The following is a 14,073-nucleotide window of genomic DNA, read 5'->3' as shown; positions in this document are numbered from 1 at the left end:
GGCTCCTCCATCCATGGGATTTTCTAGGCAAGAGTACTTCTTACAGGTTCCTAAATGACTAAGTTTGCACCTACAACAAGCCATGGAGTTTGCTCTTCCCCCTAGCTAAAATCTGTTTCCCTGCTTAAATAAACACTCTATGACCTTTTCTGATTTCTGTGTGTGCTTAGTTGCTCAGTCATGTCCAACTCTTAGCGACCCATGGACTGTAGCCTGCCAGGCTCCTCTGTCCATGGGGATTCTGTAGGCAAGAATACTGGAGTGGGTTGCCATGCCCTCCTCCCGGGGATCTTCCCAACCCAGGGATCAAACCCAGGTCTCCCGCATTGCAGGCAGATTCTTTACTTACTGTTTGAGCCACCAGGGAAGCTTTCTGACTTCTCCACTACCATAATGCTAATTGGACATGGAAAGCATGCAACATGTCCTTGTTGGATGGCTAGTTGGCCTGCTTAACTGTTAACCAGTTACTTTGAACAGTCCAGGTATTCTGGTCCAAGCAAAAATAAAATGTGAGTTTATTCGCTCAATTTAATAATAAACTAGTAAATAGAAAGAGCTCTCATTCTGCGTCTTGATATGAAAATGTGTGCCAACAGCTTACTATCATACCTGTCAAAAAGTTTGCAAGATATATTTTCCTCTTTTATGGCTCGAACAATTAAGTATTTCTGTTTGCAATTCATTTTGCATGACGTACCCTGAGCTGAAGCTTGCTTTTCTCCTGTCAGTAATAAACGATATAGGCATGACTTCATTACCCACTAGTTGTTGAGGCTTTGTTCGCTTTGTAAATTCGATTCTGTTTAACAGGTAGGAGACAGCCCTGTTAAAATCTAGTTCCACTTACTAGTTGTCAGATGGGAAATTTAAGTATTCTGAACTTCAGTTTTTGTGCAGAAAATGAAATACAACTATCTACCTCGAAGGGTAGGTAAAGTACGTGAAATATCTACCACAGCATCTGGCACATACTGCAGACTCAAATGAACATTTTATATTTTCCCATCCCTCCACCAGCCCCCCAGTACTAAGAGTCAGCGTGAGCTCTCCCACGTGTTACTTCCTGCTTTCCCTTCTTTTCTTACTTCAGCTTCCTCTGTGTTTCATTTATTTCGGTCTTTAGGTACCAGACCTATCATCACAGAATTACCATGAATTTTAAATATGTGTCTTCAGGTTTTCTGATGGAGAACTGTGTTTGATTTTCCTGAAAAAGATTCAAGTTGCTTGAGGTTTTCAAGGACCTCCTACTCAAGAATTTACCTCAATAAATCATGTTCATAGTGATATTTTTGTTTTAATCTTATTGGATTTTTTTATAGAAACAATGGCTTCAGTCTTCTCCAAGGACAGCTAAAACACCTTAAATATCTGCTGGGTCTGGCAAAAGGGAAATTTTACCTTATATGCACCTGCTATTTTATAAAAAGACTTAAGATTTATTTTCTCCTTCAAATATTCATTAATTTCATTCATTTCATTTCATTCATTCAATTTCATTTCATTAATTTCAAAAATATGACAATAGAAAAGGAGAGCATGAGTTTCACACTATCTATAGGTCATATTTTTGCCTTTGCACACTGTTCACTGACTACGCTAAAGTCTTTGACTGTGTGGATCATAACAAACTGGAAAATTCTTCAAGCGACGAAACTACCAGATTACCTTACCTGCCTTCTGAGAAATCTCTATGCAGGTCACGGAGCAACAGTTAGGATCAGACATGGAACAACAGACTGATTCCAAATTGGGACAGGAATACATCAAGGCTATATACTGTCACCTTGCTTATCTAACTTATATGCAGACCTCATCATGTAAAATGCCAGGCTGGATGAAGCACAAGCTGGAATCAAGATTGCTGGGAGAAATATCAATAACCTCAGATATGCAGATGACACCACCCTTAAGGCAGAAAGCGAAGAGGAACTAAAGAGCCTCTTGATGAAAGTGAAAGAGAGTGAAAAGGCTTAGCTTAAAACTAAACATTCAGAAAACTAAGATCATGGCATCTGGTCCCATCACTTCATGGCAAATAGACGGGGAAACAGTGGAAACAGTGACAGACTTTATTTTCTTGGGCTCCAAAATCACTGCAGATGGTGACTGAAGCCATGAAATTAAACGACACTTGCTCCTTGGAAAAAAAGCCATGACAAACCTAGACTGTATATTAAAAAGCAGGGACATGCTGACAAAGGTTTGCCTCGTCAAAACTATGGTTTTTCCCATAGTCATGTATGGATGTGAGAGTTGGACCATAAAGTTGAGCGCCAAAGAATTGATGCCTTTGAACTATGGTATTGGAGAAGACTCTTGAGAGTCCCTTGGACTGCAAGGAGATCCAACCAGTCCATCCTAAAGGAGATCAGTCCTGGGTGTTCATTGGAAGGACTGATGTTGAAGCTGAAGCTCCAATACTTTGGTCACCTGATGCGAAGAGATGACTCACTGGAAAAAACCCTGATGCTGGGAAAGATCAAGGGCAAGAGGAGAAGGGGACGACAGAGGATGAGATGGTTGGATGGCATCACTGACTCAATGGACATGAGTTAGAGCAAGCTCTGGAGTTAGTGATGGAGTGGGAAGCCTGGTGTGCTACAGTCCATGGGGTCACAAAGAGTCGGACACGACAGAGTGACTGAACTGAACTGACAGATTGTATTTAACTGGGAAATAGTAAATAGAAAAATATGACTAGCTCAATTTTTCCCAAGTCTCAGTTATTTCAAGAATAAACACTATGGTAAAAGCATAGCTTATTGTCTTGAAAACTAGGTTGGAGACTTATTTATCAAAGCTTAAAGGAGCAATTCACAAAAATATTCCAATGAGAGGTTCAGGAGATATTACCAGTTAAGTTTAACCCTTCAGCCAAGACCAATGGATATATGCAATATGGTTTTCTAAACTGACTTGGCAGTTCACACGTTAGGGAAGCCCATTCAACTACCTTAAATTCTTTCTAAAGTAAAATGCAGTAGGGAAAAAAAAGCCGTGGACTCAGAATAAAAACAAAAAGCAATACGGTCAAGGAAATCTTTTAAACCACTTAAAATCCTATTTTAAAAAAAGCTAATAGATAACACTTTCTTTCAAAATTTTATGTCCAGTTATACATAACTGCCTTGCTAGGAAAAAGAAACTGGTCACTAGCAAATCCCAGTTAAACAATGTCCTGATCAATAGTTGCAAATTTCTATTGTATCAACTTAATTTAATTATACTATTTCTCTTTGATCACAAAGTTAAACTTCTTGTGTCTTGAATGGAGTATGGAGTAAGAGAAGAGTGTGTGTGTGTGGCGGGGGGGGGGGTCCCTCTTTGTGAAAGGACATTTTTCACTATTATACAGTTCCACAGGCTTTTGCTTATGAGTTAAGAATATAAAACACTAGGCCATAAATTTCACTTTTCTTGAGTAACTCAAAATTTACAACTTGTTTCCTATCAATAAATCATAAGTGACATTTCCTTTCAGCTTTACAGAAGTGTTTAAGGCCATAACAGAACTTTAACGTCTACTGAAAAGTGGTATCAGATATTGCCAAAATACAAACACACACATTTAGTAAGACTGCAAGAAATTTAAAAATGAACACAACTCTGAGAATGAAGAGAAACAGATTATTTATACAGATTTTGCCAAACCAATTTAGAAAATAACATACCTTAGAACATTGTAACTATTTTGACTGTTAGTCTTAAAAATTCCCCCTAGATATACCAATGTGAGTACCTGTATCCTCAGTAATGTCCAACTCTTCATGAGCCCATGGACTGTGGCCCATCACACCCCTCTGTCCATGGGATTTTCCAGGGAAAAATACTGGAGTGGGTCGCCATTTGCTTCTCCAGGGGATCTTCCCGACCCAGGGATCGAACCCGTCTCCTTATCTCTCCTGCATTGCAGGTGAATTCTTTACTGCTTGGGCCAAGGCTCAGATATACCAACAGTAATCCTAAAAACTCAGGAATCAATATAGTTGTAAAAGGCGAGAACAAAATTTTATACAGGATGAGTGCATCTTGCTAATTAAAAGGATGAAAAATTCTAACTACTGTTTCAGGGGAGGCCTATCTGGACTTACCCTATTCAACAGTGCGATCTCTGCTTCTGTGTACTTGGTTCTTCTTTACCCTGTTCACATTCCCCACCCAGTTCCCCCAACAGCATTTATTAACTTATAAATGGTGTGGTGATCATCATTATCTATTGATAGTATCCCTTACTAGAATGTAAGATGAAGACAGGGATCTATTGTTCACTCACTTGTATCCCACCTATCTAGATCAGTACCTGATACACATCAAGTGCTCAGTAACAACTGAGTGACTTACAATTTAGTTTCTTTATTGCATCATGTTGTTTTGTCGCTTTCTGCTTTGCATTTTTTTTCCAGTTTGCTTTATTCTTAACCCCCTCTTCTTTGCTCAAGAAAGCCTTCCCCGTTCTGTTGTTCAGTTGCTAAGTCGTATCTGACTCTTTGCAACCCCATGGACTGCAGCACACAAGGCTTTCACGTCCTTCACTATCTCCCATTTGCTCAAATTCATGTCCATGAAGTCTGTGATGCTAACCATCTCATCCTCTGCTGCCCGCTTCTCCTTTTGACTTCAATCTTTCCCAGCATCAGGGTCTTGTCCTTCCAAAGCATAAGTTAGAATACAATTAATGATGTAATGAGGCGCCTTTTTCGTGGCGCCTGAGGCTGTCGGCAGCTTCAGAATGAAGCTGAACATCTCTTTCCCGGCCACTGGCTGCCAGAAGCTCATTGAAGTGGACGATGAACGAAAACTTCACACCTTCTACGAGAAGCGTATGGCCACAGAAGTTGCTGCTGACGCTCTGGGTGAAGAATGGAAGGGTTATGTGGTCCTAATCAGTGGCGGGAACGATAAGCAGAGTTTCCCCATGAAGCAGGGTGTCTTGACCCATGGCCGAGTTCGCCTGCTACTGAGTAAGGGGCATTCCTGTTACAGACCAAGGAGGGCTGGAGAGAGAAAGCACAAATCTGTACGGGGCTGCATCGTGGATGCCAACCTGAGTGTTTTCAATTTGGTCATCGTGAAAAAAGGGGAGAAGGATATTCCTGGACTCACTGATACTACAGTGCCTCGTCGCCTGGGTCCCAAAAGAGCTAGAAGAATCCGCACTTTTCAATCTCTCTAAAGAAGATGATGTCCACCAGTATGTTGTGCGAAAGCCCCTAAACAAAGACGGTAAGAAACCTAGGACTAAAGCACCCAAGATTCAGCGTCTGGTGACTCCACGAGTTCTGCAACACAAACGCCGGCGTATTGCTCGGAAGAAACAGCGTACTAAGAAAAATAAAGAAGAGGCTGCAAAATATGCTAAACTTTTGGCCAAGAGAATGAAGGAGGCCAAAGAAAAACGGCAGGAACAGATTGCCAAGAGACGGAGGCTGTCCTCTCTGAGAGCTTCTACTTCTGAGTCCAGTCAAAAATGAGACGTTCTAAGAGTAACAATTAATGATGTAAAGTAACAAACTGTCCCCAAATCTCAGTGTAAGCTAATGTTTACTTCTTGCTCATGCTAATACCTAACACATTCAATAAAGGGGGGGATTTGAGGAAGTTTTTGGTCCATACAGTCACTCAAGAGCCAGGCTGACAGAGTTGCACCATCTGGAACACATCATGTCCTCGGTCACTGCAGTAGAGAAGAAAGGATTGTACAAGGGATTTTATTTTCACTGCTTTTCCTTGGAAGTGTCATACTACTTTTCACTGCTAACTCACTGGAATAAATTAGTCAGAACGGCCCCTTCTAACTTAACAGTGGAAATTCAGAGGAGCATATGGAAGGTGTGGTAATCATCATGGTGTCACATATCAATATTCTAAGTATTTTAATAAAGTTTATTTTCTCTATTAGAATGGAAACTCCTCAAAGGTCAGAGGATGTTGGTTGGATCTCTAATATAATCCAAACACCTACGGACTTGACAAACACTTGTTGAATAAACAGTTTAAAACCAAGTATTAAAAATAATTAACCTTTTTAATTTTTTAAAGAGAACAAATACTGTCCATAAGAAAGCATTTCTGTTTTTATGTCCATCAGTAGCCAAATGGAATTTTGATATAAACATTTCCAACATACCAACTTTGGATAAACGCACAACTTAGAAAATAATTCAATAATGCACGTATCAAGATACTACCAACAAATTCATTAATATCCAAGATTCATTACTGAATGTCAAAGTCAACCAAGGTTAAGATTATTTTCATTATCATGAACTGTAAAATTCCAGTGAGAACTGGTTGCCTGAATCAAACTATTTAATCTCTAAAACTGGAATCTAGCACTCTCAAAACACGTAGTTCACCCAGCCACCCAGTGCTCACTACACACACACACACTCTCACACTCTCTTAAAAACTGCCCATTAGGGCATTATAATGGGAAAAGAAAACAGAAACTGAAAGAGCATTTGTAAACACGGGATATCACTTAGACAACACAGTAGGCAGAAAAACCCTAAAAGTGTACATGAAATCCAATAAATGATAAGCTACAGAAAGCCACATTTAACCATTTTAAGAATTTCACAACAGTAAACAGATTTGACAAACACTAGAGCCATGACTATGAGCTTTGCTTCACTCCAGCACAAACAAAATCTCTAGCCATTTTAAGAACAGATGAGAATCCACATGCAACAAAGGAGATATAAATATTATTTTTAATTAAAAAAATGAAAAATATAAATCCTTGTTAAACATTTCATTTAAAAATATGCAGCTTTATTTTAAAATGTGGTAATGCTCAAAAATGGCAGTTGACTTCACTCACATATGTAAAAATGTTGGTAAAATATCAATACATTGGTTTATAAGTTATGTATTACCCTCCAGCTATTCTTTTCACCAAAATTCTTAACTGTCAAGAAGTTTTGTGTCCTAAGCCCACCATTATTAAACATGGTTAAGTTTCAGAGCTAAATGCGAACCATTCAAGAAATAGGTTTTGATGTGACAGAAGTCTCATGAGCACAGATGTAGAGACAGCTAAGTGATAAACTAGCAGTAATTTTCTTTTTTGCAGGTGTTTAATTCATCTAAATTGAGCAACTGTTTGGGAATTATAAAGAGTGAAAAGCACATCCTTCTTTTCCAACTTATAAGGGAAACAGAAAGGCGATGATGAAATTAACTACTAATAGTGTTTCATACATTCTGTTTAACACATAATTCCAAAATGCAAATGTTTGAAAGTTTTTGAAGAGAAATATCTACAATCGTAAGCCTGTCTATTCTAAATAAATGTAACTGTCTTATTTACTTAGACATGTATTATTCTGATGCCAACAATATTTAAATGTCCCCCCACTGAATTGGAAAGGGCTCTCCAATACACACATAATCTGCATTAGAAAGAATCCAACCAATGTCCATTTTCTGATGTAATTTAACATTCTACAAATCCATGAAATACTAAGCTTAAAGGCTTTGAGAGTATGCACAGTACAAATTTCACTATTTAAAGAAAATATATACATGAATATACAAGAAAAAAAACATGATTGTATAGTCACTAAAGTATTAATAATTGCTATTTCCCGGTGGTGGGATTATGAGTGAAGTTTTTTTTTATGGAAAACTGTTCTCAACATAGCTAACTTAAAAACCAAAGGGTATTACCAACCAATGAAACTACTGTCCTTTACTGACTTCACATTACAAACTTTTAAAGCTACCAACATATGTATTTGTCAGAGTGGCTACATATATTCTGATACACTTGAAAGATCTCTTAAAAGATGGAAAAATAGCAAGATCATAAAAGAATATATTTACTCTAAAATTAAAAACCATTGATATTCATTAGGTTTCCTACAGATACATAATTCCATAGGAAAATCAGTCTCTTTCATCTCATCTTTAGAAGTTTTTAAGTGTTTTTCTCTACTATCTTTTTTGCTAGTTTTTTATGTATTTATACCAGTTTGGACTGAATATTTACACTATTTCCATTCACAAACATTCCTCTCTGAACTAGTAACAGCACTGCTAATCAAAACTTAATACTCAAGTAATTTAAGACTAAGTTTTAGATCTGTGGCTAATTATCTGGCAAGAATAAAAGAATAAGAAAAGTTTCACATTAGCAGCAAATGAACTAGATTTAAGGGTCTTGATTTGTTGTGAGCCTTTGGAAGCCTGCATATTAAACACCGGTGATTTTTGAATTCTCAATGGAAATGGTGATGGCATTCACTTAACCAAGCTAGCTAAAATTAAGGGTAGTGAGAACATGCAATTAAAAAAAAAAAAAAAAAACAGTAAATTCCTATTTTTCAGACACCACCAATATCATCTTATAAATCAGAATGATTTTAGACTCCAGTATGGTTTTCATCCATACTTAAGATATCTAAAAAGAAAAAAACGTGTGTGTACACACACACACTTTTCATACTTTATATTCACTTTTTTAAAGTTAGAGAAAATGTAAACTTGAAATAACATTGTTACATAAATGATCTTTCTTTTTAAAACATTTGTATAAGCTACACTTTCACTTATTACCTTACTATGCTTTGTGAAAGGATATGCCTTACTTAAGTCTTTGTGCTCTTAAAAATGAGAAATAACAAGACTAAGTTCAGGAACATAAAGTCTTTAGACTATTGTGGAATATCAATTTTTAAAGAGCATAAGTCACAATGAACAGATGAAGCTTCCCATGTTGATGGCATATTATAGAAACAAACAATGGAAAAGCCACAAAATTGAAATCTGAAATATCAAATCTATTCTGGGCAATTATCTTCAGACACCCCACTTAGTAAAAAAAAAAATATATATATATATGCATGATTTTTCAAAAATCGTGAACATTTTGGGATTAGCATGTCATTTAATACGTGCAATTAAATTGTGCTTGAAACAATTTACTAAGTATTAGACTAAGATCCTAAAAAAGCTAAATGCCTCTCAAACATGAGTAGATTGGTACTCTACTCCCAAACTGATAAGGGCCCATGTTTTTATGTAACTGTAGGCTTTGAAGGACAGCAGGGGATTAAAAAAAACTTACAAAAAACTTATTAATCACATTTGGCTGCCCATCATTAAAATGTCAATGAACCTAAGCAATTTAAATTATAAATATTCTCATTTAATAAAACACCCACACAATGACAAGAATGAGACTTTAATCAGTTTTAAGTGGAGTTTATAACACTAAGAGATAAAGGGTTGTTAACAAACACAATAACAAATGGACATCTGATTGGTAGGAGGCATTATCCTGTACACATCGTATTTTTTTGTGTATCCTCAGTGCATAGCATTTACACACAGAGCCACTGCTGCACAGCACAAGAGTATCTGAAGAGGCTGAATCAGAGTAAGGCTGTTGAACAGACTGAAATTTTTTAGTATATATATTCTATATGAAAACAGATTGAACTTTTGAACTGGCAGGGTAGAAGGCAACTCTGCCAAACACTGCAGGTAAAGCCCCCACTTTAGTGCACAGTTCCACCCCTTCCATCTGCATGCATGACACATTAACAGTATTTAAAGGTAAACGAGGCACTTTGTGGCAACCACAGCCATCGTTATGAACATATTGCACAAAGTTTCTAGAACTAAACAGTAACTTGTACCCTACTTTTATTTTTTAAAGCTGAAACATTTGATGCTGCCGGTAAACTCCACTCAAGTTTATAACCTGTGCCACAGTGAAGAATGGTGATGCTATTTACTCAACTACCCTTTAATAATTATGGCAGAAACAGAGGACTTGGGATGGTACAGGGCCCAATTGTAAGCTTTCTTAAAAGTGATGCCTTCAAGTAACTTCAGACAAGTAAGCGGCTGCACATCCAAAAAGTCTAAGAAAACATTCCAGAAACTCAAAGAGATTTACCTACAGAATGCATTTCAGGCTAATCATGAATACTGTCATAAATAAAGATTTAATTAGGACTCAAAAACCTTTCAGTCATAGCAATTCTTGTCAAATTCTATGGGCATGGTAACTGAAATAAAGGAGAGTAGTATGTATAATATATATTTATATATATATAATATATATAATGCCATTTTTCCATTTCCAATGACTACACCATAAAATGTAAGCAAGGCTTCTCAAAAACATTGAAACATTCAAAATCAAAACCCTCATTCAGACCTTCACATTCCAAAGGAAAAATAATAACAGTGCAAAAGCCCATTATGTCATTATTTATGACCTGGCCCTCCATGTTACATATTGGAACAATACAAGTTATGCTTTAATATACTGTGCCCAAAACTGTAACAAATAACAGTATTAATAACTATCTTCAAAACACAAGTAGTTGATTTTCATTTTAGTCAACAGTTTTCAGCTTTTATGAGACAAGGTGAGATAAATTTCAATGATGAGAGCTGAGGAATAGGTGTCTCTAACTTTATCAATTTAACTTATGATCAGTCAATCAATTCTCTACATATCAATGTTTAAATATAAATGTGTAAATACTAACTGCTTTGTTAAAAAATTTTAAAACCTTATTTTTTGAATGAAACTGACGAGGTATGGAAAACATGTCAAGATTATTTACTAAAGAATATTTTAGATGAAGTTCTGCCTAATCTATTTACCATCAAACTCTATAAATGCTGCTCTAGTAGGTCCTATGCAATCTGTATTTGTAAATTAACTAGGTCAGACCACAGCTAGTGAACAATTTCAGCACCAATAAGTTATTGAAAATGAGATTTTACACCATTAAGAAATAAATTGGCTGGATAGTCAAACGTTTCAAGGTCAAGGTGTAATTTGAAAGATATCAAATTTCTGGGAAAAAAATTATTTTTAATCATATCTTCACATTAACTTTACAATAGTAGTTGTACTCTGCTTAAAATCATATGCAGTCTGGGCATATCAAATATATGATATTTAAGAAGTGAAATTGAAGCCCTAATCCTAACTCTAGCACTATGAAGAAATGATTCAACACTGCACATTTAAAAAAATCTATTCTTTCAATAGCAAATTGATAAAAGCATTATGTGGGACAATTTCTACTGAAAAAGTAAATGACTTATTATTTGTGCAGTGTTGAAAATTTACTGCAACTCTAATTTCCTTTTTAACACAAATAACGTCCTTTTAAATATAAACATTATATGTATTCAATATTCAAGTAAAATTCCCTAACAGTTAATGACATTTAAAAAATGTGCAAAACTGCAAAACTCATTGTAATAGAATGTGTAAGGTCAAAAGGGTGGAACGGCTGACATCTATTGGATTGAATAAGTGCATCATAAATCTTTAAAGAAAAAAAACCGCTTACTGTAGAATCTCAAATTGAAATTTCCTGTGCAGCATTACAAAATATTGTATATTTAATGAGAAAAAAGAAGCTTGTAGGCAGCACATGAAGCATCCACAGCAGGTATATGATTGAAAACTAATAACATAAGTTGTTGACTGATGTAGGTACTAATAGCATCTGACTTTTAGCACTGGCCTTGATTACACAGGAGATGGAGCAGTCATTACAACTGAGAAAACATATTTAATAAATCATTGTCGATTTTTATAATGTTTCAAGCCCATTCTTTGTTGATAGCCTCCACATTTGTATGGTTAAGTCATTGTTGCTGTGTTTCTTATCTATGACCATATTACTTTTATATCCCTTCATTTGTGGATTCTTAAGATGTTGTGGAAGGTTCATTCCTGTACCCCAATACAGATTCACTCCCTCTAGCTGCCTTTTCTAGCACCAATATGCTTAAAAAAAATAAAATGCACAAATAACAAGCAGTGACAGCGGCCAATTCCTCAAACGTCCAGATTAATAACTGTAGCATGCTAAAGAAAGGTGCGTGTAAATAGCTGGAGATGGTATAAGGTCCAGAATCCAGCACACAACAAATGCCTTTCTGAGCATTCCCTCCATTCCCCTAACCCGAATACATGCATTAGAATGTAGCAAAACCTTTTAGAAACTCCTCTTAGCCAACTGCAAACTTATCTGTTGCCACAAGTGCAAAGGGGTAGGATGTGAACCTGTGTATCACAAAGCTCTTTAGCCACTTCAGTTGGTGACAGAACACAAAATGAGAAATTCCTACGTATACACATCAGTCTGTCTCCACTTTTTATAAAACTGGAATAAAATGGGAAAGTGCCATCTTTATTCATCCTAATTGAATTTTAAATGTCCTTTTGACACAAAAAGGTATATACATGACACTACACAATCTTTTTTCAACTGGACAACAAGTGTCAAAACCCTGTGGATGTATAGGGTAAAACAAGATTGGTCAGGAAAAGAGAATTGTTCCTATAACTGGTAATCTGACACAATGTCCTATTGCCATTAAAAAAAAAAAAAAGGTCCATTTTCAGTTTATTCAAGTTTGTTTTCATGGTGTTTTATCCCTCTTGATAAAAAAAAAAATCAGACTTTTGTAATTTGTGTATGCTGATCTTCATCAAAAGGTTCATTCTCTGGATCAGAGTCAGTGGTGTCAGAATATCTATAATGATCAGGTTCATTGTCACTAACATCTGGTGTTACAGAAGTTGAACTGCTAGCCTCTGGATTTGATGACTCCTCTACTGTTTTTGTGAAGTACAGCTTCACCTAGAGAAAGAAGAGAAAGTGTAAATGAAAAATCCATAAATCTGACCACTCTTAAAGATAATATCTTTATCAGATTCATTTTCAATACTATGGTATATATAATCCTTAAAGAGCCTTTTAAATGACCTTCTCAAGACTTCCTACATTTTCTTTCTTACACTGAAAAGAAACTGGGATGTTAATATACTATGTGTTTGTTTAAATAAGCATAAACTACAAGCATTAATGAAATAATTCTACAAAAGAAATGTACTGATTTCAATAGTCCACATAATATATTTTCAATCACAAAATTCAACTCAAAAAGAGTTGAGTTTCAAAAGAATGTTTCACTTACAGCCTGTCTGATATTCAACGTATTTTCTAATACAGATAATAATAACAATGATGTTTAGGATTCCATTCCTAAAAACTTCACTAAAAGGGAGTAATAAAAAAAAGTTAATATCATACAGTGCTCTAAATAGTGAGCCAATGACCTTCACAAGCAGAGCTGAAAAAACTGTCAAAACAACTCTACAAGATAGGTCTTTCTGTTTTAAAAGAGAGAAAGCTATAGTTCAGAAAGGCTAGGACACTTGCTAAAGGCCACATATCTAGTAGGCACTGGATGTGGGATTTAAATTAGATCTGACATCAAATTCTTTCATCAGTCTATTATATCTCCAGCCCTGCCCACGTGATCAAAGAGTCATTACCGATTCTTCTTTTTCTTACATTCAATATCCACTCCATCAGTAAAGCCTTTTAGTTCTACCTTCAACTAGTGTCCGAGCTTTCATTCTTGCCCTCCTCTGCCCTTATTTTAAAGGAGAGGAGAGAGTAAACTTTTAAAGACAAAAATCAGATTACATATTTCCTGTGGAGAACACACTCCATGTATTCACACTTGGAATGATGTGTCTTAGTCAAAATGATTTCTTATCTATTGCTCCTCAAATACACTAAGCTCACACTTGTCTCAGGGTTTCTACACCTGCTCTTTCCTCTTTTCCCAGATATTTTATAGCTCCCTCCTTTCACTTCAGTTCAGTTCAGTCGCTCAGTCATGTCCGACTCTCCGCGACCCCATGAATCAGCACGCCAGGCCTCCCTGTCCATCACCAACTCCTGGAGTTCACTCAAACTCATGTCCAGAGTCGGTGATGCCATCCATTAAAGTCAACTTCTTGGAGAGGCCTTCTCTAACCATCCCACTAAAAAATATACCAAGGCCACTCTCTCTCCTATCTCTGCTTTATTTTTCCAAAGCACTTACCATTATATGATATTATATGTGTTTACTGATAAGTGCAATAGCTTTTATTTGTAATAACAAATATAAAACCTCTTGTAACATTAAAACAAAAAAATAAAATTAGAGGAAGTCACACTTTCCTCTGTAGACACTTTTCTCTGTAGACAGAGAAAGAAAGTAAACAAACTTAAAAATTCTAAA

General features: G+C 36.1%; 1 protein-coding gene and 1 pseudogene across 1 annotated transcript in view; one reads left to right on the top strand and one right to left on the bottom strand.

Moving 5' to 3' along the window:
- The first annotated feature begins 4,718 nt into the window (after window positions 1-4,718).
- Window positions 4,719-5,477, top strand: LOC129555581 (small ribosomal subunit protein eS6 pseudogene; annotated as a pseudogene).
- Window positions 5,478-9,177: 3,700 nt separating this feature from the next.
- PTEN (phosphatase and tensin homolog) overlaps window positions 9,178-14,073 on the bottom strand; it is a 103,220-nt gene continuing 98,324 nt past the window's right edge. Inside the window, exon 8 of the mRNA XM_055425157.2 lies at window positions 9,178-12,635. Coding sequence (XP_055281132.1) covers window positions 12,450-12,635 — 186 coding nt within the window. The 3' untranslated portion in view covers window positions 9,178-12,449. The remainder of the gene's footprint in view (window positions 12,636-14,073) is intronic.

The sequence above is a fragment of the Moschus berezovskii genome, chromosome 12 (genome assembly GCF_049115385.1).
Source record: "Moschus berezovskii isolate FMDL1 chromosome 12, NW_MosBer_1.0, whole genome shotgun sequence".
Lineage (NCBI taxonomy): Eukaryota > Metazoa > Chordata > Mammalia > Artiodactyla > Moschidae > Moschus > Moschus berezovskii.
Note: the sequence above shows the minus strand (reverse complement) of the source record. Positions and strands in the feature narration are given on the sequence as shown.